The following is a 22,345-nucleotide window of genomic DNA, read 5'->3' on the forward strand; positions in this document are numbered from 1 at the left end:
GTCAACAGGCACCTTCTCATGGGCCTCGTTGCACTTGGCATCCTGACCCTGTTATCCTAGGAAGTTTCTGCCACCGCTAATCCTCTTTTGAGTGACCCAGGACTCTTCTGGCCAACACAAGGGATGTTAATTGGCTTTAGTGGAAATCACTGGGGCCAGACTCATATCTGATTTCCCTCTTGGAGTTCTAATCTTGCAGGATAATTGTTGGAAGAAAGTTGATACTTAAATTTCTGAGCTTGAGTCACTAGTACATGCTCCATTCACTGGCTTGTAATATTTTTTTTAAGATCTGTGTTGTGACAGGTGTTGGTGCAGCTGACCACAGAAATGTGCCCTCTGCCTCACTTTTTAGTCATTGCTTTGAAGCTCTACTCAGCTAAATGTATTTCAGTTTACAGTGAAAATATAAAATTGTGCATGTATATCAATTTTAGCCAGAAACACTTGTGAATATCTAATCATTCCCCACCCCAAAAAGAAAGGTGATATGTAGGTCTTCTAAAAAATAGAGAAAAATGTATTACCACCAGCTGGGAGTCATAATAGGAGAAAATAACCTGAAACGTGTTATCATGACGTTTTTCTTCCGAACAAAAGATTCTTTTTTAACCGAATAGAAGTAACTCAAACATCGGTACAATCCAGTTGCCTATGCTGTTGGGCAGAAGGCACTAGGGTAAGATTCAAAGCCATCTAGGGTGGTTTCTTTATCCCGAATTTTCTTGAGACACCAGCCTGGCAGGCTTCCTGGAGCTTTGTTCTTTGAACTTAATTCCTATATAATAAAGGCATGGCTTTCTATTTAAATGCAAATGTCCTTAAAATAGCAACACATTAAGGTGTTACCTATTACTAAAACTGGAACAACTCAGCTCAGTTGGGGGTTGGTTTCAGTAAAAGTGAGACTAGGAGATCATTCTAGAATGCAGGTACAAACTTGTAGGTATTGGCTGTAAGAACAGGGATCTGGATTTGGGGAGGTGAAAATCGTCAGATGTGTGCCAAATCTGAGCCTCATGTCTGGGTTTCATTTCAGAAACAGGGGAAGCTGGTGGTATTCAAATTATTCTTCTGAGGCAGAGGTTATGCCAAATAAACCAGGCCACGTTTAGAGGAGCTTTGCAGGCTCTGGGAGAATCCCTCACCTGATGACATGGACGAGCTTGAGCCTCATTCTACGGCAAAGGCCCCGTTATGCAGCTTTTGAAGACAGGAGGCACTTAGGCCAACTCATAGGATCTTTTTTTTTTTTTTAACATGAGCCTCTGTAACTAATACTTAGCAAAAAGAATTTGAGGTTGGCCTCCACACAGAGGCCAAGGCCAATGGCCAATCGCCTTGTAGATGGCGGCCACACTGCAAGGTGATTGGCCTTTGCCTCAGGCTGTGCAGGTGAATGAGGAGGTGACTTAATGTTTTTTCTAGCACCTAAATGGATCTATATTGGCCCAAAGATTTCCACATCCTACGGCCCCGGGACAGACATTTTCACCATCCCCATCATGAGATGGGGACACAGGGGCTCTAGGGCAGGGGTCCCCCACCCTGGAACACAGACTGGTACAGCCGGTGGCCTGTCAGGAATCAGGCCGCATAGCAGAAAGTGAGCTGCGGGTGAGCGAGCGTTACTGCCTCCTGTCAGATCAGTTGAGGCATTAGGTTCTCACAGGAGCGCAAACCCTGCTGTGAACCATGCATGCAAATAATCTAGGTTGTGCACTCCTTATGAGGGTCTAGCTAATGCCTGATGATCTGAGGTGGAATAGTTTCATCCACAAACTACCCCACCACCTCTGTCCAGGGAAAAATTGTCTTCCACGAAACCAGTCCCTGGTGCCAAAAAGGCTGGGGACTGCTGCTCCAGGGCATTAAGCCTGGGTTCCATTTTCTCTGAATGAAAAGCCTGAATTCAATATCCTAGTCTAGGGATTATAAATGAGTTAGAAAAGAAACTACAAACATAATGGTTAAAATGTGATATATTAACCAAGGCACTTTTGAGAGGAAGATGCGAGTGTTAATGTTCTTAAATTCAAAGTCACATGCAGATTTCCTTTCTTACTCAGAATTGGAGGATTAAAGTATCACACAAAAGAAATCACTTTGTGTGAATATTTTAGATTAATAAAAACAATTCAAAAGCAAGCAAGGTTCACTTTGTGAATTTATCTAATTCTTTTGCCATTCTTGAGTTAGATATGTTGCTAAGTTTCTTCCAGAGATTATTAAAATGATTCTTATCTAATTAATCTGGAGAAACACATTTATTGTTCAATATTAAAATAATGAAAGCAACAAGGATTTAATGAGATAACATTTAATTAAGATGAATGATAGGACCTTCCCACCTTTGCTGATGTTGTATCAATTTGTGTGGGTATAGATTCAATAAAGTAAGAAGTAGTGCCAGCATTTTGAGAGGCTGAGGTGGGTGGATTAACTGAGGTCAGGAGTTCGAGACCAGCCTGGCCAACACGGTGAAACCCTTTTCTCTACTAAAAATCCAAAAAATTAGCCGGGCATGGTGGTGCGTGCCTGTAGTCCCAGCTACTTGGGAGGCTGAGGCAGGAAAATTGCTTGAACCTGGGAGGCAGAGGCTGCAGTGAGCCGAGATTGTGCCATTGCACTCCAGCCTGGGCAATAAGAGCAAAACTTCATGTGAAAAAAATAAAATAAAATAAGGTAAGTAAGAAATGCATTGATTAGATCAGAGACAATGGACATAAAATGCAAAGTGTTTTTCTTCAGATACTGAAGAAATTTTTTTAGTAAACTTCCATGATATCGAGGATTACATAAAACTCTTGGAATTTAGACTATGTGAATATTCTAGATTTAAGTGTATATTATTACTTCTCTAGGAGAACAATGGGCTATAATTCTGGCATTCACTTTCCATTAGGAAGACTAAAATGATTCCTTATGTCAGCTTTATGCAATGTTCTACTTTTAAAATTTATTTACAGTCTCTCTCTTTGTATCAGACTTGAGGTTATACACAAACATATATAAACTATAAAATAACCTATTAAGAGCAAAGTCCATGTGAAGACTGAGCAAAGAATTATAAGTTGACTAGGAAAGTGAAGCTGGGTTAAAGTTAAGACACACGGTAGAAGGCCCACATCCCGGCTGAAGATGGGCATGGAGACACATGTATATCTTTTAGCTGTGGCCTGTGATGTTATGAACCACATATGTTAAGGAGCCTCAGGGGAATAAGGAGAGGCAGAGAAACAGGGATAGAGGAAGGGAGAAGAGAGAAGAACTGCACATCGGAGTGATGCTGAGACAGCGGCCTCGTCATTAAAGGGGGTGTCACATAGGGGAGTTCTTCACATCTATCTCCCTGTCTTAGGATCTTGAGTTTTAGATGGTGACAGACATCTTGAGAACTCAATGCTCAGCACCAGAAGGACAAAAACTGCCACTTAGGATTGACCTAGGATCTACCCAGAGCAATCAGTGTTTGAAACAGGATGCTGGGGGCTCTCTGTAAGGGATCCGGGGTTCTGCCCTTTTACCTGGGCCGGGTGCAGGTGTAGCTCCTGCCTGGTCTCCACAGCTGTTTGAGCATTTGATTCTTCCCCATCTCCAAGGTTTGGGAAGGGCTGGGTAATCTTAATGGGAAAAAAGAGACCGGGGGGGGGTTTGAGGATCTTACCCCAGCCCAATTTCTAATCTCTGTATACAGCCTGGTCCCTGAATCTAGCCTGTGATTTGATTTGATTTCATTGCCTCACTCATCCAGGAACTGGGAAGGAGGGCCGGTCAACCATCCTGTGTCATGATATGGTAATTGTATTCGTGTCTACTCGGACTCCTTTGTTACTGGATAGGTGTTTTTGAATATCAGTTGTGTCATTTTAGAGCTTTCAACAGTTAAATTTTAAAACAGAACATAAATAATAGCATCTTTGGGTTATAGCACATCTTTTACTTTCTCCTACTACAGAATTGAGGCCCAACAGGAAGCTATGCAATAAATAATATAAATTACTTGCCCATAGTCAAAAAGGGAGAAGACCCAGAAACAGGGTCTCAGCAAGCAAGGTAGTGTTTTCCTTTGCTACGCTGCTTTGCCATCTGTGTTTCATGTTCTTCTAATGTAAAGAGCAGGTCCTGCCATCAGACTAGCTGGATTCAAATATCAGCTTTTCAATTTACGAGCTGGCGGGACTGGATCAGTTTACTCACCCTCTCTGTACATGTTACCTCAGCTATAAAATTGGAATAACAATAATAGCAATCTCAAAGGCAGCTTTGAGGATAACTGCATTTTGCAAAGTCTTTAGTACAGGGCCCAGCATTAGAGGGCGTAATAAATATTCACAATGAAGATGATCATGATGATGAAAATGACACAGACTTTTTCTCTAACTAGATTGGCAGTTCTTGGAGCACATGAACTACATTTTATGTGTCTGCACATGTCATGCTAACCTCTTCACACAGCAATCAGCAATTGTTCGAGGAATATGGTGCACCCTCTAGGAGAAGCCGGTGAATGCAGTGAGCATCAAGTATCTGTGAAGGACTAAAAGCAGCATTTGAGGAAGGCTGCTCTGAAAATAGCTGGAGGAATAAGCAGAAAAGGGGAGAAGAATTAGGATGGTTTGAATTGTGGCCTCCCGTCCCCCAAATTTGTATGTTGAAGTCATATTCTCCAGCACTAAAAGCGTGACCATATTTAGGTAGGCTCTTTAAAGAGGTAAAGTGAAATGAGGTCACTTTAAAGAGATGAAGCGAAATACAGGTGGGCCCTCATCTGATATGACTGTCTTTTTTAAGAAGAGGACATTAGGATGTAGACAAACATAGAGGAAAGACCGTATGAAGACATGGGGAGGAGATGGCCATGGGCAAACCAAGGACAGAGGACTCAGGAGAAACCAGCTCTGCCGACACTGTCATCTCAGGCTGTGTGTTCTTGAGAGTGATGAGAAAGAAAGTTGTGTTTTTGTTTTTTGTTTTGAGATAGAGTCTTGCTGTGTCGCCTGGGCTGGAGTGCAGTGGCACGATCTCAGCTCACTGCAACCCAACCCCCTACTCCTGGGTTCAAGCAATTTTCTTGTCTCAGCCTCTTGAGTAACTGAGATTACAGGCACCCATCACCATGCCTAGCTAATTTTTGCATTTGTAGTAGAGACAGGGTTTCACTATGTTGGCCAGGCTGGTCTTGAACTGCTGACCTTGTGATACTCCTGCCTCAGCCTCCAAAAGTGCTGGGATTACAAGCATGAGCCACCGCCCAGCCTAAAGTTGTGTTGTTTAAGCCACCTACTCTGTGATACTTTGTGATGGCAGCCCTAGCAAACGAATGCAGAAAGAGTAGGAAAGAATCCCACAATGTGTTGTGAGCATTCTGGAGGGACATGAGATCTCTGGGGCCAGGACAGCCATAGAGAGGATTCGTGCCCTACATGGGGCTGGAACCCTGGGCCACCAGACCTAAGAGTGGACGAGGCCTTTGGGGGTCACCCCCTTCCCATTCCCACCCAGTGCAATATGCTCCCCTCATCACCTTTCTCAGGATGTGGTCTGAGTCCTGTCCCTCCTATCTTGTGGCTCTGAATGTCTTAAATTGTAAGACGGTCTTCATGATGAGACCTAATCTGAGCTTCTCTGTGTCTGATGAGTTGTGTGACCTTCAGCAAGCTACTTAAATTCTCTGATTTGTTTCTTCATTGGCGAAACGGAAAAATCATACCTACCTTGGAAGACTGCTGGGAGGATTAAATGAAAGAAGCCTCCTGTGATACCTGGCACGTGGCGGGGCTTTCGTCAGTAGATGATAGCTTTGTCCTCCGCCCTGTTCCCATCGGCTTCTCATCTTTAGGAATAGTTACCACTGCTTCACTGGTTTATCATTTCTGTTCCCATCGAAGGGAGCCTGAGGAAGAAGCTGGGCAGGTTCTCTATTCTTTAACTCTTCTCATTAGTAATTGACACATAAAAATGTTCATTTCTTAAAGTATTCTTTTTTACCATTTTCTTTTGATATAACACAGGAAATAACTAGAGGGCTAAATGGAATTTTAAAATAAGTAGAATGATATGTTGTCTTCTTGTGGGAACAGGCTCTTTTTTCAGGGAAATTCAATAAAAGGTGAATTTTCAGTGACATTTTTTTTTTAAAGTCAAACTTTACTTTTGTTAATGGATTAGAACATTGTGGCAAATAAATACACAGATGTGTATGAATCGAAGATCAAGTCTGATTACATGGAAATCGTATGCCTAATTATAACCACTCCAAGAGTGCTGAGAACACATTTGCCAGGATATAGCTGGAAGCTGCTTTTGAACATCTCCATTCTGCCAACCCATATATCTGGTTTTAGGAAGAAAGCCTTCTACAGCATTTCCTAAAAGACATTTGCTTTCTTCTCCCCTGAGTAGTTAGGTAAACTTCAATGTCCTTGGAAGGAAAGAGCAGGACTCTCATTATTTTTACTATTATTTAAAATTTAACATTTAAGCTGAAGGAATGAATTCTATGAATTCATGAATGTCAAGTCCTGAATTTAATGCTGAGATGATCTGCATGTTTCTACGTTTGTCTTTTCTTTTTGTAATAAGCTACTAATGAACCCAAATAAAAGAATGATAGTATATCTAAGAATAATGGGGAAATTAAATTATGAGCTATAAGTGATATGAATGTGCTGTTTACATTAATGTGTAATGAATAATAGAACAACAAGACCCAGCCAAAAGACAAGAATTTAAAACATGTAATTCATAGGTTTTTTTGAGCACTGTGGTCCCCCAAAGAGGCAACAATTTGTCTCTATGGCTAGGTTCCAGGTGTTCTTGTGTGGTCTGGGTTCAGGAAAAGGCATTTATGGTCATTTTTACATTGTAAGTGGAATTCTCAGGTAGTCTCAAATTTTACATCCACATAGTCCTTTTTGCTTCTTGAAATACTAAATCTGGGTTTAGTAGGAGGCTAAACTCTACCTGGCTAAAAGCATGCTAGACTGGTTTTCTGACCCTTTACTCATAGCTCCCCTATGCTTAATCAAATGAAAATTTACGCAGTGGTTACTGTTCTGTGTCTAGGTTTTAGTGTCTGTCACCTATGTAGTTTCAGACCTAAATGACTGTCTTATCTAGTTCCTGCAGCCTTGGAGCTGGGTTAATAGATCCTTAGCTGAGGGTTATCAGGACAAGGTCTCCATGGCCTCTGCACAGATTCAGGGTCAGTGCATTTGGGGTGATGGTCAGTTCAGGCGAGACCCTGACCAATGCTGTGCTGTTACGTGAGCTAGCCAGGACACACTGCCTTCCTCCCACTGGTGGCTGCTTAGGGCAACATAAAGTCTTGGTAAAAGTGGCTGCAGAAAGCTCTTACTCCTGGAATCCTCACAGACAGCCTCCTGAAACTCCTCCATTAACTAGGAGTGAAATGATTCCAGAGCTTTCCAATGTTAGGAAACAGAGTCTACTTGATGCTGACAGTATGTGGGAACTGGTTTAGAGAGGTCTTCTGGCTTTTTGCTTGTAGGGTCTGTAAGCAGGAATTCCTCTCCTCCCGCTAAGGCTGGGGCTGGGCATGCCCTCGACATGACCCCAGTACACTGGGGAAGCCAAGAAGCAACCAGACCTTCCCTTGGCATAGGAATGGCTGAGCCTTTTCTTCAAACTGACCGGGTTGTCTGGAGGGAAATATGCTCTGTTATGTGATTTATGTTGTCCACAAGGAGGAAACATGTCAGTCCCTTAGGGCAAGCAGAGCTTTTCCTGGCACTTGGATATGAAATAAATCTCTGGAGTGGGACTTCATATGCAGGGACCCAGTCACATGCTCACAATGTTCTTCTCAGCAGTCCTGCAGCAGATGCGATGGCAGATCCCACGGGGAGGAGCCAGCTGTGGGATGCTCAAATGGAATTCCAGTGCTTCCAAGTTTTATCTTTCTTCTTGGTGCTTAGCCAGGTTCTTAAAATAAAAATAACATTTTTTTATTATGGAAAATTTCAAACATTTATAAAAATAGAGTAACTGATAGACCACCGTGCCTGTGTCACCTACTTTCAACCATTATCAACTCATTAGCCAGAATTTTGACCTAGCAGATGTTTGGACATTTAACTAGGAATAACCCAGATGTTGTTTGGAATTAGGCTGGCTCACGATGGAAATCTAAATTGGCCTGGAGGGTCCTTTAGCAAGGAGTGGTTTGAATCATCTCCATCTCATGATCAGAGATTTAGGGGCCTGTTAGTCACCTCTTGGCTTGGGACTGTCCTCCTAATCCTGGTTTCAGTTATCCTAGTTAGTATAAACATGTGTTCAAAGAATGACTCTGATGGTCTTACAGCAAAATCCAGGATATCAGAGATAGACAAGGAAGAAGATGGAGAAGACCCTGTGCCTGTGTGGAACTCTCCTGCAAGACTACCCCTAAAGCAGCCTATTATGACATCAGATTATTTCAATGAACACCTAAGCATCTGTTATGTCTGAGTAGCTAGAGTCCCAGACATCAAGGACTTCCAATTCTGGTGAAGAATTGCCTGAAGTTTCTAAGTCTGTTCATGAGTGATTAGGCGCTTTATGTATAAGAGGTACTTTCAACCACCAGATAGGATAGTTTTTACTCTATCCTGACACCTTATTTGAATACATTCAGTAGTATTCTCAGACTATAAGAACTTAGAGTCAGTGAACCAGAGGGACAGTCAGTAACGCAGAGGTAACGAAGGCAGCCTGACAGCAAGGGAGGAGGTAGAAAAACCACAGAAATGGGGAGTGAGAACTAAAATGCCACCATCGCTGGGGTTATTTTAGTTATCGACTCATTAGCTAGAGTTTTGACCTAGCAGACACCCTTAAGGGTAAAGGGCATCCCCACACACATCTTCTGAACCCAAGGTCAGCATAGTAATGAGAGCACAGTATGCAGCTGTGAATGACAAAGGATTTGGAATTAGACAATGTGAGTTCAAGCCTTGACCTTCTGCTTGCCAGCTGGGACACCTGACATAATTTACCTGACCTCTTTTTTGATTCTGTTCTCAATTCATAGGATGGATCTGGTATAATACCCACCTGACAGACCTGGTGAAGTTTAATGCAATAATTTCATTTAAGCAAGCTTTATAAACAATGAAATTCAATGTCTAGTCAGCTGAGTGTTTCATGTTCCTACTGTCACTGGGATATCAAAAAAAAAGACAAGTATATTTTCTGTATGTGTTCTTTAAGGGAGAAAGTGAAATAGAATTATAAGTCCTGATCCATGAAGCAAGAAATATAGCTGCTGAGCGGACTTATCTCACTGGAATGATTTGTTCACCAACAAGTAGGCTTTACTGAGAGAGGTAAAAATTACAGAGAATAAGACAGAAAAGGTGGGTTGGGGCCAGATTGTCAAGGGCCTTGAGTGCTGTGTTAGAGAGTTTAGACTTATTCATGAGATTTGGCTCTGTGTTACATCAAGTATTGAAATAGGAAAATGCCCCAAAAGTTAGAATCAGGAAATACATAAATTAGAAGGCAATATCTAAGTTAGAAAGGAGTAATAGTCATGTAGTCATGGAGCCCAGTGTTAAAACTAAACTTCAACTAGACCCTGAGCTTATGCCCAAATCAAAAAGGCGGGGGGAAAGAATGATTACGTGATTTGCATTGTTCTTAAGGATGAAACATCCGTTCTAAAGACTAGCAAAACTGTGGCACTTGAATGACTGAATTTTCTTGGGTTAAGATTTCATCAGTGGTGCACGAAGGGACATATGATATATAATGTTCTCAATGTCCTCATAGCAAATGTGATATTAGGTTTAACAGGGATGTTTCTTATAGGGCTCTTCAATATTTAATTGAGAGTGTGAGGTGAAATAACAACTCGATGAAAACAGCTCTGCCAAAGGAACAAGAGAATATGGTCCAAGCTTCAGTTTTCTGATGGTTGAGCTTGATTTAAGTGTAGAAGCCTTGACTACTTGGAGGAAGGGGTGAATTCAACGTATGTACGATTCTTCCAAGACATCAGTCTTTCCAACTAGACTTTGATGGATGTAAAAGCCTATTTACACCCCACTGCCACTTTCTGTTTCCTCATATCAATTTACACCTCTTTATAGCACTTATGCAATGTGACAGGAAACTATATATTTGTTGTCCCTCTAGGGTGTTATCTGATGTAGAACATGTCCTTTGCTTCCACTAGAGTGAGGACTGTGTCCATTTGACCTTCACCATATCTCTAGTATGCACAGTATTGCTGGACACATGGCAGGGTTCAAAAAAATGTTTGTTGAATGAATGGAATTAATGAATAAATGTTGAATGACACCCAGTTCAGGTTAAATTATCAGGTAAGAGCCAGTTATTTTATAATGCTGAGTAATGATACCTCTCATACTTGGAAGATCACCTAAGATGGTAGGACTGACATCATCATGTGAAAATGGAAGACCCAAACATAATTTCCCCGAATAAACAATCATCCGACTTCTGCTTTGAGATGGCTGTGGGATTACTTATGTTCAGGGTCTGGGTGTTATCTGGATAAAATAAACTATCGTAACGAAACAGGTAATTTACCGTAAAGCAACATTACTATGTACAGTGCAATTTTGGGTCTTTTCTGGCACAAGAACTATCCTTTCTGAAATTTTATACCAAGCCAGAGTTTTTACATTAGCTTACAAAGCCTCCATCAGGGTTTCTCAAGCTCAGCACCACTGACGTTTGGGACTGGATAGTTCCTTGCTGTGGGGCCTGCCCTGTTCATCGTAAGGTGTTTAGCAGCACCCCTGAGCTCTATCCGCCAGATGCCAGCAGCAAGCCCCCAGCTGTGACAACCAAAAAGTATGTCCAGACATTGCCAAATGTGTTCTGGGAAAACCTCCATCTGATCTGGCTGCACACCCAGTGACCCCTGTCACTCTACTCTCCATTATTTGCTGTACTCTAGCCACATTGGCTTCTGGATCTTTCTTGAACACGTGAGGCATGGTCTACCTTGAAGTCTTTGCATTGGCTGTTCCCCTTACCTGGAATACTTTCCTCAGGGGCCTCCATGGCCACTCCATATCTCCAGCAAGTCTTGGCCCTGTTGTCATTTTCTCTCTACATTCTGTTTTAAATCATAGCCTTTGTAACAGCCCTTCTACTTCTATTCCCTTTCTCTGTTTTTTCCCCATGGCATTTATAAACTAATTTACTATACCATTTTCTCATTCGTTTTCTTCATTGTCAGTCAACCCTACTAGAATATAATCCTCAGGACAGGGTCTGGTTCACTTCTATGACCCTCAGCTCCTAGAACAGTGCCTGGCACATAGTATGTGCTTAAGACACATTTGTTGAAGGGACAAATAATTGAAAGCATGTGTGATTGATTTTTTTATTCTAGAAGTTTCTTTTATTAATTTGTTTCTTTTTTTAGAGACAGTGTTCCACTCTGTTACTCAGGCTGGAGTGCAGTGGCATGATCATAGCTCACTGCAACCTCAAATTCCTATTCTCAAGCAATTGTCTTCCCTCAGCTTCCCGATAGCTAGCACTATGTCTGCCCACAACTGACTGACTGAGAAAGTTTCATTAATGTACAAATGGTATATTTGACTTCAAGCTGTTGAGGAAAATTGAGATTCTATATTGGGTTTTTAAAATAATTTCTGAGGGTCGTTGTTCATTTTACTTGAAAAGTACATTTCCATGTACTTAAACGATACTTTTACAAGGAAGTATCTTTCTGTAATTTAGCTAAAGTGCTCATTTTAAGTAAGTTTACTTTGTCCCTTATGCTGGTAGAGTTACTTGGACCTAGATAACTGATTAGTGATATCACAGGCAGTGAGTCGAACATCTCAAACACGGTTTTTCACAAAAGATGTGCTAACATAGTTTCCTATAATAAACATTCATGATCTCTTACAAGTCAACAGTCTTAAAACTATCAAAACAAAATTTTTAGTATTATAGGAAAGCTCTTTGTTCCTAGAAAATAGACAGGGAGAAATCTATCCTTATGGGTGCTATGATAGAGAATATATAAATATTTAACTAAAATAGTATGGTCATGAATATGTTGAACATTTGTTAACCTCTTTCCTCATCTATCAGTCAAAAGTTAAGAATCACTTTTGTGTTTTACTTTATCAAAAGCAATTGTTTCAACAGTTTCTTCAGGTTTCTTTCCAGGTTCCTGCTTGTAATAAAGCAAAACCAAATGAATGGCGTCTGTTTTATCTCTAAATTCAATCAAAGCTAACTTGAACAGGCTGGATGCAAGCGGCTTAGGCCTGTAATCCCAGCACTTTGGGAGGCTGAAGTGGGAGGATCACCCTGAGGTCAGGAGTTCAAGACCAGCCTGGCCAATGTGGTGAAACCCCATCTCTACTAAAAATATAAAAATTAGCCAGGTGTGGTGGCAGGTGCCTGTAATCCCAGCTACTCAGGAGGCTGAGGCGTGAGAATCACTTGCAGCTGGGAGGTAGAGGTTACAGTGAGCTGAGATGGCATCACTGTATTGCAGTCTGGGTCACAGAGTGAGACTCTGTCTCAAAAAAAATAAAATAAAATAAACTAAGTTGAAGATATTTGATTTGAGGCTTTTAATAATTTATTTCCATAAGCAGCATATTTTCCATGAAACATACTAGATGAATTACATGCTAAATGTATCCCTCAAATAACCAAGCAAATTTATCTGCAATATGGAATGTCTGGATACAAACCAAGTAAATTTTAGAGGACAGCTGCCAAGACCAATGACATATAGTAATTTATCATAATCTGGAGGCCTGCTTTGGAATTGTATGCACTGGGCGGGCACAGCATTTACATTTCAAAGATGGTCACAAATCTTCTGACAACACAGAGGGCTCAAAACAGGACTCATGCAAATATCAAATGTGTACTCAGTGATGCATTTGAGCAAGGACAAGATTGTCCTTAGAAGACAGTTCTAAAAAAAGGAATTTCCCGTTTAAAAAAAAAAATACCTTTCTGACAGCTTCTCTTAGCTTCCAGCTACAATACCAAACGGAAAAACTCAAAACATGATGAAAAAACAGATAGATCCTCATTTTACTGCTAGAATGAAGAGGGAATTTCCATTTACCACAAAGAGGTGAGAGATGATAGAAACAGAAGGCAGAAAATATAGCTCCAGCTTAAGAAGAAAGGCTATTTTTAAAAATTCTAATTGTTCAAGCTTCTAAGATATAATTGAAGAATATATTATTAAACTAAGGAGACTTGATTATCCCTTAACAACAACAACAACAAAAACATATTCTGTTAACAAAAGAAAGATGCCTATATAAAATTTGGCAGTTTGGTTGAGCGAAATGTCATATTCTATTGTCTGGCCTCTTGGTTGGTTTCTGAGGACAGGGGTCTGCACACTTGTTCAGTCACTTGTTATAAGGGGCATCCTTCTAGTGTGAAAAACATGATCTCATGTGCAAGGGACAGCTTTTTCTTAGAAAAAAAAAAGTCTGTGGGGAAAGAGGGTGGAGGGAGAGTAAAATGGAAGGCACTAGAAATATAATTACTAATAGAAGCCAGCCATATTAAAACCATTTTGCATAATGACTTAAGTGGATATTCCTTCCAGAAGCATAAGGTTGAGTCAGTACTGGGAAATCTAGATATTAAATTCATGTAATAATAGATCACAGATGAAAACAATACATAATTTCTATAGGAGCTAAAATGGCATTTGATAAAATTTCACAGTCATTCCAATATTCTACTTAGTGGTAAATTCTACAAACACCCCTTTGAGGCCAAAATTATTCTGGAAGAGCTGCCAATATAATCTTGAGAACTGGAGAAGAAAAGATGACATTATGACTATTTGCAATGGCTATGGATTTATTATTATTATTTGGCTTTGTGTTATGTAGAAAACCTGAGAATCAACTAAAAACTCTGGTACTGAAAGCTCAGTTTGATAACTGGAAACAAAACCCTAGCATTTTGTTCCTGAGTAATAATAACTAGCAAGTATCATGGGTATTATTAAGAATAGGATGAAGACAACATCTTGTTATTAATAGCTACAAAAACATATTCAGGAGCAAATTTATCAAGAAATGTGCAAGAACTATGAAACTTGATTGAGAGACAACAACATATTAAAGAGAAGAATGGATAACCCTTTTCTCTTTGAGGGGAAGGCAGGCAGTGGCTTGTGCTTATGGGGATACTGACTGGAGACCCTGAGTTGATAGTACATGGAGAAGAGGTGAGAGTCTCTTTCTTAGATTAGCAGCAGGAGGCTGAGGCCAGGGCGAGGCAGGGAGGGTAAGGGGACAATGGCTGGGGAATGGTAGAGATTGAACACCTGCCCCATGTGCCAGGCTTGGGGATGAGCTGGGCAGGGGGCTTTTGTCTGTTTTGTTTAGATTTTCTTAAGTAGTAAAATCTGCTAATGTAATTCTCCTTTGCCTCCCTTCCTCCCTTCCTCATAACAATCTTCTGTAATGATCTATATTGCCTTGCCTAGGCTTTAGGGTCAGATTTGCGGTTTATTTCAGACACGCCACTACCCCCAGGCTGGCATTGAGAAGGGAACAGAAACCCAGTTTCGTTTGCATGTTACAGCTATCTCAGAAATGAAGCTTCAAGTCAAATTCCATTCTCTGTGTCCGAGTTATGGTCTTTTACTAAGATAAGGTTAATATCGTAAGCCAAACGAAATGGTTACTTTAATTATGCTCCTTCTATTTTCCCTTGCACTCAGGTAATCTGCATGGCTGTGCATTGAGGCCAGTTGATGGAGTGATTCAGTGCATTTTCTCAGTGCTCTGGAAGGATGGTCTGGGTTGGACATTTGATGACGTTTTTGTTGAAAATGCTATCTATGTTGAAGGATTTTAGCTGGTTGGAGTGACATCTAGTTTAATGGCTGTAACACAATCTATCTGTTCTAGCAAAATTGTCATTTCCATGTCTGGTCAGCAAAACTTCAATTTTAGCTTAAAACAAGTTCATTTCATTTCTATTTTAGGAATATTGAAAATGACGGGGATAAATATGAACAAAGAAATAGAAAAAATGTGTTTGAGATTAGACTGTAAAGAAACATACCCTTTTTCTCAAAATGATGATTTCAACCCGTTTATGACATAAGTGATTTGATTAAATGGCTTATTATAAAAAGGGGGTGGTTCTTTTGAACTTTGAGTCTCACAGACAAAGCACACCATTGAGAGGTGCCAGGTAACAGACACTGTGCTTTTTTTTGTGTTTTAGGCAACTTTTTCCTGTACCTGTGAGGAGCAGTACGTGGGCACTTTCTGTGAAGAATATGATGCTTGCCAGAGGAAGCCTTGCCGGAACAACGCGAGCTGTATTGATGCAAACGAAAAACAAGATGGGAGGAATTTCACTTGTGTTTGCCTTCCAGGTATGACGTATACACATGGTTCACAGTTATTAGGTGTATGTCAGCATGCACTTTTTAAAATTTCCATAGGCTTTTGGGGAACAGGTGGTATTTGGTTACATGAGTAAGTTCTTTAGCAGTGATTTGTGAGGCTTTGGTGCTCTCATCGCCCAAGCAGTATACACTGAACCCAATTTGTGGTCTTTTTATTCCTTGCCTCCTTCCCTCTGAGTCCCCAAAGTTCATTGAATATGCCTTTGCATCCTCACAGCTTAGCTCCCATTTGTGAGTGAGAACATACGATGTTTGGTTTTCCATTCCTGAGTTACTTCACTTGGAGTAATAGTCTCTAATCCCATCCAGGTTGCTGTGAATGCCATAAATTATTATTATTAATTTTTTTGAGACAAAGTCTCACTCTGTTTCTCAGACTGAAGGGCAATGGTGTGATCTTGGCTCAGTGCAACCTCTGCCTCCTGGGTTCAAGCGATTCTCCTGCCTCAGCCTCCCAAGTAACTGGGATTACAGGAGTACACCACCACACCAAGCTAATTTTTGTGTTTTTAGTAGAGATGGGGTTTCATTATGTTGGCTAGGCTGTTCTTGAACTTCTGACCTCAGGTGATCCACCTCCCTTGGCCTCCCAGAGTGTAGGGTTTACCAGCATGAGACACTGTGCCCAGTCTAATTCGTTCCTTTTTATGGCTGAGAATTTTTTATTGTATATGTGTATATGCCGCAGTTTCTTTGTCTACTCATTGATTGATGGGCATTTGAGCTGGCTCCACATTTTCAGCATACGCTCCTTAATTAAGGATGGTTAAACAATGCTATGCCCAGCTGTTGAACAAGGCAGCTTCAAGATCTCATTTGATTCTATCAGTCCATGCTTTATGCATTCAGGGAATGGAAGAAGAAAGTTCACATGGGACTACACAATATGTCCCTTGGCTTTTGACATTAGAATGCTTCTGTTTCCGTATTAGACCATTTTTGTTCTGGGAAGATGATATTCTCGGTCCAGTAGAGGCTTGGATATTTTAAAAACAGTTCCACAAATATGTACTGAGTGTGGGCTGGCACTGTGCAGGGTGATTATGTTAAATAACTTAAGAAAAACCTAGGATAAACCACAAAAGCCACCTAATCTTCCCGTTTATATTAATTTCCTTTCATGCATGTACCTTTGGTAGCTCAAGTTCCTGCTACCTTGTTCTCCCCAATGGGAAGTCTTTAACGTTTCTTGATTAGTGTGCTGTGTTCTTGGATGTTACATGAGACTTTGAAATCCTCAGAGCGCACTGAGGGCCTCTAGGGAGAGTGCAGTGGACAGTGTGCCCATTGACTTCATGCTCTGACAATCATCTTAATTGACTTACTGCTCAGCCAACTTGATTACAAACCCTTCAGGGGCAGGAATGGCATTTTACCAGGGAATGTTTTGACACAGCTACGTTGATGCATCTTAAGAGCAAACACCAAGTTGTTCCTGTTTTATTATAAAATAATGTGCAAAGCTGACTTCATCTTTCCTCCTTCCATCCCATTCTCTTGCCAGCTTCTGCCACTGGGTGGGGATTCAGGATAAGATGGGAGTTGGGGGTGAAAAAAGGGATGGAGCGAAGTGGGCATTGGGGTTTGTAACTACTCATTGTAAGAAACAAGAGAGCCAATAACGTAGAAATTTATGAAAGTGGAAGTCCTTCACATATCTATTCCCACCGAAACTTCATTGGGTCATAGGGATAGGTTAATCTTTTGGTATATTCTTTCTTTGTATGTGTGTGCATGTCTGTGTGTGTGTGTAGGTCAGCTTGTGTATATTTCTCTTGCAGGCCAGATGATTATTTTTCGACAGGTTTTTAAAAAGTGATTGTATTATACATACTGTTCCATAACATTCTTTTTTTCAGTCTGTATTTGGCAGTAGATGACAGACATCCTACCATATCAGTTTGTATGGAGTGACTTCATTTTAACAGTTACATGGTGTCTCTCAAATTTTTATCTCCAGGTCAGAGTCCCCTCCAGACCTACTTACTTGACAGCCTACATGGCATCTCCATTTAGGTGTCCCAGGACACCTTAAGCTCAGTCATCTCCAAACTGAACTCATCATGCTCCCAGGCCTACGCAGCTTGCCTTCCAGCATTCCACCCATTTCTTCAAACCAGACATCTACGAATCACCCTAGGTGCCTCCCTCTCCCCATCTCTTCATATTTTTTCCACCTCCAATGCTCTCTGTTTTACTACCTAGAGGATTCTCAAGTCTTCCACCTTCTGCAGCCCCACTGCCAATACCTGCAGACCAGTGGCATTTGCCCCTTGCCTGTGCTGCTGAGATGACCCCCTGTTGTTTCTCCAGCAATTCTTGACCATGCTGCACCCTAGAGCGAGTTCTCATGTCTAAGTTAGCATCGGCCTTTGTCTCATCCATGCCCCAGATCCTCCATTCTCCACATGGCTGCAGGGGATCCCTTCCCAGTGAGATTCTGATGTAGTTGCTTTTCTGCTTAAACTTCTTCTTCACGTTGCTCTTTGGATAGTGATCGAAACCCTTGGCCTCGTTCTGCACATGGTATGTCTTTCGCCTGCCTTTCCAGCCGTATCTCACTCCCATGTCTCCGTTGCCCTGGTTCCAGCCACCTTGACCTTTTACTTCTATAATACCTTGACCTCGCCTCTGCCACAGGATCCACCCTTTCGTCCTTTTGCTTGAACAGCACTTCCTCCCTGTCTCCTTTTGGCTTGGTTAATTACTCCCAGATCTCTCTTGTTTCAGACCTCTGTTAAATGTCCCATTTTCTCAGGAAGTCTTAGCTAAAGGCTTCAAGCTAAATCTCTCTCCATTTTTTCTCTTCTATAGCCCTTTGTACTTTCCTTCACGGTACTGTCTGTTTTCAGTATACATTTGTGTGTATGACTCTTTGATTACTGCCTGTATTCCTTTTTTAAATTTTATATTTTATTTTATTTTGAGACGGAGTCTGACTCTTGTCACCCAGGCTGAAGTGCAGTGGTGTGATCTCAGCTTACGGCAACCTCTGCTCCCTGGGTTCAAGCTATTCTCCTGCCTCAGCCTCCCAAGTAGCTGGGATTACAGGTACCTGCCATCATGCCTGGCTAATTTTTGTAATTTTAGTAAAGACAGGGTTTCACCATGTTGGCCAGGCTGATCTCACACTCCTGCCTCAGATGATCCGCCTGCCTTGGCCTCCCAAAGTGCTGGGATTACAGGCATGAGCCAGTGCACCCACTTGTCTTCTCTTTTTTAAAGGATGGTTAAGCCCCATGAGAGCAGGGGCTGGATCAATTTTGTTCATGATTGTATTCCATAGTGTCTGACAAATTGTGGACACCCAGTCAATGTGTTGATGAGATGAATTAATGAAAGAGTATAAATGTAGACAGACGTTTTAAGCTATTCCTCTATTGACAAATCTTTTAGATGTTTGCAATTTCTCTTTGGAAGTAATGTTGAACAAATAAAGATCCTTCTGCAAGCAGTCTCAATCAGAGCTGCAGGTGGAGGACTGACATGATTTCAATTTGATATTTTATCTGGGTTTGTTCTCAAAGGGGATTCATTTTTTTTTAAAGGATTTGATGCGCACAGAATTGAATTGATGATAATACTTGGTTTGTGACACTCTCTGATCTTGTTAATATGTAGACTGTTTTTACATATTTACTAAGCACCAGTGAAACCATCACCAAAAACAGAAGTTGTTTCTGACAGCTAACCTTGTAGGCCCCTCCTTTATCCATCCCTTCACCTCTCCTTTCCCTCCAGAGGTAACAAATACCCTGAATCTTGAGTTGATCAGTTCTTTGTTTTCCTTTTTAATCAGTTTAATATTTACATGTTTTTATATAAATGTTTATTTTTAATTATTTAAAAATTCATAAAAATGGCATCATGCATGATTCGTGTTAAGGGTATCATGCATGCAATTCTCTGGTACTTACTTTGTCACTTAATACTGTTATTACTAAGACATCTATCATAGTGTTGGTGTTCTTGACAGCTATGTAAAATTCCATTAATCTATTCTTCTATGAAGAGGGACAGCTATGCATTCTTGTTCTTTTATGTCTTCTGTTGTATAGGTGCTAGAGGTTTTTAAGGTATATACCTAGAAGTAAAATTGTGGAACATAAAATATATAATTGACCAATTATAGGAGGTCATATCAAACTGCTTTTTCCAAGTCTTGCACTAATATCTACTCACATGTGCAGCATACGAGTGAGTTTGTAGAATCACATCTTCTTCAGCAGGTGATAGTGTAAGAATTTTTAATACTTGCCAACGAGATAGGTATAAAAAAGTATCTCATTATGGTCTCTGCAGTCTGCGGATCACTAATAAAGCTGAACTCCTCTTCTTATGTTTATTAGCCGTTATCTGTGTATGTGCATGCACTCTTCTTGTTGATTTGTTAGAATTCTTTATTTTTGATACTAATAACTTGTTAGTTATACAAATCATAAATATATAATTTGTCTTTTGACTTCAAGGGATTTTTTTTCCCTCCATTTATTTATTTTATTGCATTTTAGGTTTTGGGGTACATGTGAAGAACATGCAAAATTGTTGCATAGGTACACACGTGGCAGTGTGATTTGCTACCTTCCTCCCCATTACCTACATCTGGCATTTCTCCCCTTGCTATCTCTCCCCAGCTCCCCACCCCCCACCGTCCCTCCCCTATTTTCCCCCAACTGACCCCAGTGTGTAGTGCTCCCCTCCCTGTGTCCATGCGTTCTCATTGTTCAACACCCGCCTATGAGTGAGAACATGCAGTGTTTGATCTTCTGCTCTTCTGTCAGTTTGCTGAGAATGATGGTTTCCAGATTCATCCATGTCCCTGCAAAGGACCCAAACTCATCGTTTTTTATGGCTGCATAATATTCCATGGTGTATATGTGCCACATTTTCCCTATCCAGTCTATCGTCGATGGGCATTTGGGTTGGTTCCAGGTCTTTGCTATTGTAAACAGTGCTGCAATGAACATTCGTGTGCACGTGTCCTTATAGTAGAACGATTTGTAATCCTTTGGATATATACCCAGTAATGGGATTGCTGGGTCAAATGAAATTTCTATTTCTAGGTCCTTGAGGAATCACCACACTGTCTTCCACAATGGTTGAACTAATTTACACTCCCACCAACAGTGTAAAAGTGTTCCTATTTCTCCACATCCTCTCCAGCATCTGTTGTCTCCAGATTTTTTAATGATCGCCATTCTAACTGGCGTGAGATGGTATCTCAATGTTGTTTTGATTTGCATTTCTCTGATGACCAGTGATGATGAGCATTTTTTCATATGTTTGTTGGCCTCATGTATATCTTCTTTTGTAAAGTGTCTGTTCATATCCTTTGCCCACTTTTGAATGGGCTTGTTAGTTTTTTTCTTGTAAATCTGTTTTAGTTCTTTGTAAATTCTGGATATTAGCCCTTTGTCAGATGGGTAAACTGCAAAAATTTTTTCCCATTCTATTGGTTGCTGGTTCACTCTAATGATTCTTTCTTTTGCTGTGCAGAAGCTCTGGAGTTTAATTAGGTCCCATTTGTCTATTTTGGCTTTTGTTGTCAATGCTTTTGGTGTTTTGATCATGAAGTCCTTGCCTACACCTACGTCCTGAATGGTTTTGCCTAGATTTTCTTCTAGGATTTTTATGGTGTTAGGTCTTATGTTTAAGTCTTTAATCCATCTGGAGTTAATTTTAGTGTAAGGTGTCAGGAAGGGGTCCAGTTTCTGCTTTCTGCACATGGCTAGCCAGCTTTCCCAACACCATTTATTGAACAGGGAATCCTTTCCCCATTGCTTGTTTTTGTCTGGTTTGTCAAAGATCAGATGGTTGTAAATATGTTGTGTTGCCTCCGAGACCTCTGTTCTGTTCCATTTGTCTATATCTCTGTTTTGGTACCAGTACCATGCTGTTTTGATTACTGTAGCCTTGTAGTATAGTTTGAAGTCTGGTAGTGTGATGCCCCCCGCTTTGTTCTTTTTGCTTAGAATTGCCTTGGCTATGCGGGCTCTCTTTTGGTTCCATATGAAGTTTAAGGTGGTTTTTTCCAGTTCTGCGAAGAAGGTCATTGGTAGCTTGATGGGGATAGCATTGAATCTGTAAATTACTTTGGGCAGTATGGCCATTTCCACGATATTGATTCTTCCTAACCATGAACATGGAATGTTTCTCCATCTGTTTGTGTCCTCTCTTATTTTGTTGAATAGTGGCTTGTAGTTCTCCTTGAAGAGGTCCTTTACATTCCTTGTTAGTTGTATTCCTAGGTATTTTATTCTCTTTGTGGCAATTGTGAATGGAAGTTTGTTCTTGATTTGGCTCTCTTTAAGTCTGTTATTGGTGTATAGGAATGCATGTGATTTTTGCACGTTGATTTTGTATCCTGAGACTTTGCTCAACTTGCTTATCAGTTTCAGGAGGTTTGGGGCTGAGACGATGGGGTCTTCTAGATATACAATCATGTCGTCTGCAAATAGAGACAGTTTGACTTCCTCCTTTCCTATTTGAATGCCCTTTATTTCATTTTCTTGCCTGATTGCTCTGGCTAGAACTTCTAATACTATGTTGAATAATAGTGGTGAGAGAGGGCATCCTTGTCTGGTGCCACATTTCAAGGGGAATGCCTCCAGTTTTTGCCCATTCAGTATGATATTGGCTGTTGGTTTGTCATAAATAGCTTTTATTATTTTGAGATACGTTCCATCGATACCTAGCTTATTGAGTGTTTTTAGCATAAAGGGCTGTTGAATTTTGTCAAAGGCCTTCTCTGCATCAATTGAGATAATCCTGTGGTTTTTGTCTTTGGTTCTGTTTATGTGGTGAATTATGTTTATAGACTTGCGTATGTTGAACCAGCCTTGCATCCCCGGGATGAAGCCTACTTGATCATGGTGGATAAGCTTTTTGATGTGCTGTTGCAATCGGCTTGTCAGTATTTTATTGAAGATT

At 40.7% G+C, this 22,345-nt stretch overlaps 1 protein-coding gene across 1 annotated transcript in view; it reads left to right on the top strand.

The window, feature by feature from the left end:
* Positions 1-22,345, top strand: part of DNER (delta/notch like EGF repeat containing) — a 369,484-nt gene that overhangs the window by 188,856 nt on the left and 158,283 nt on the right. The window contains exon 6 of the mRNA XM_032277988.1: positions 15,229-15,382. Coding sequence (XP_032133879.1) covers positions 15,229-15,382 — 154 coding nt within the window. The remainder of the gene's footprint in view (positions 1-15,228; positions 15,383-22,345) is intronic.

Source organism: Sapajus apella, unplaced genomic scaffold, assembly GCF_009761245.1.
Source record: "Sapajus apella isolate SASKATOON/1434 unplaced genomic scaffold, GSC_monkey_1.0 scaffold10, whole genome shotgun sequence".
Lineage (NCBI taxonomy): Eukaryota > Metazoa > Chordata > Mammalia > Primates > Cebidae > Sapajus > Sapajus apella.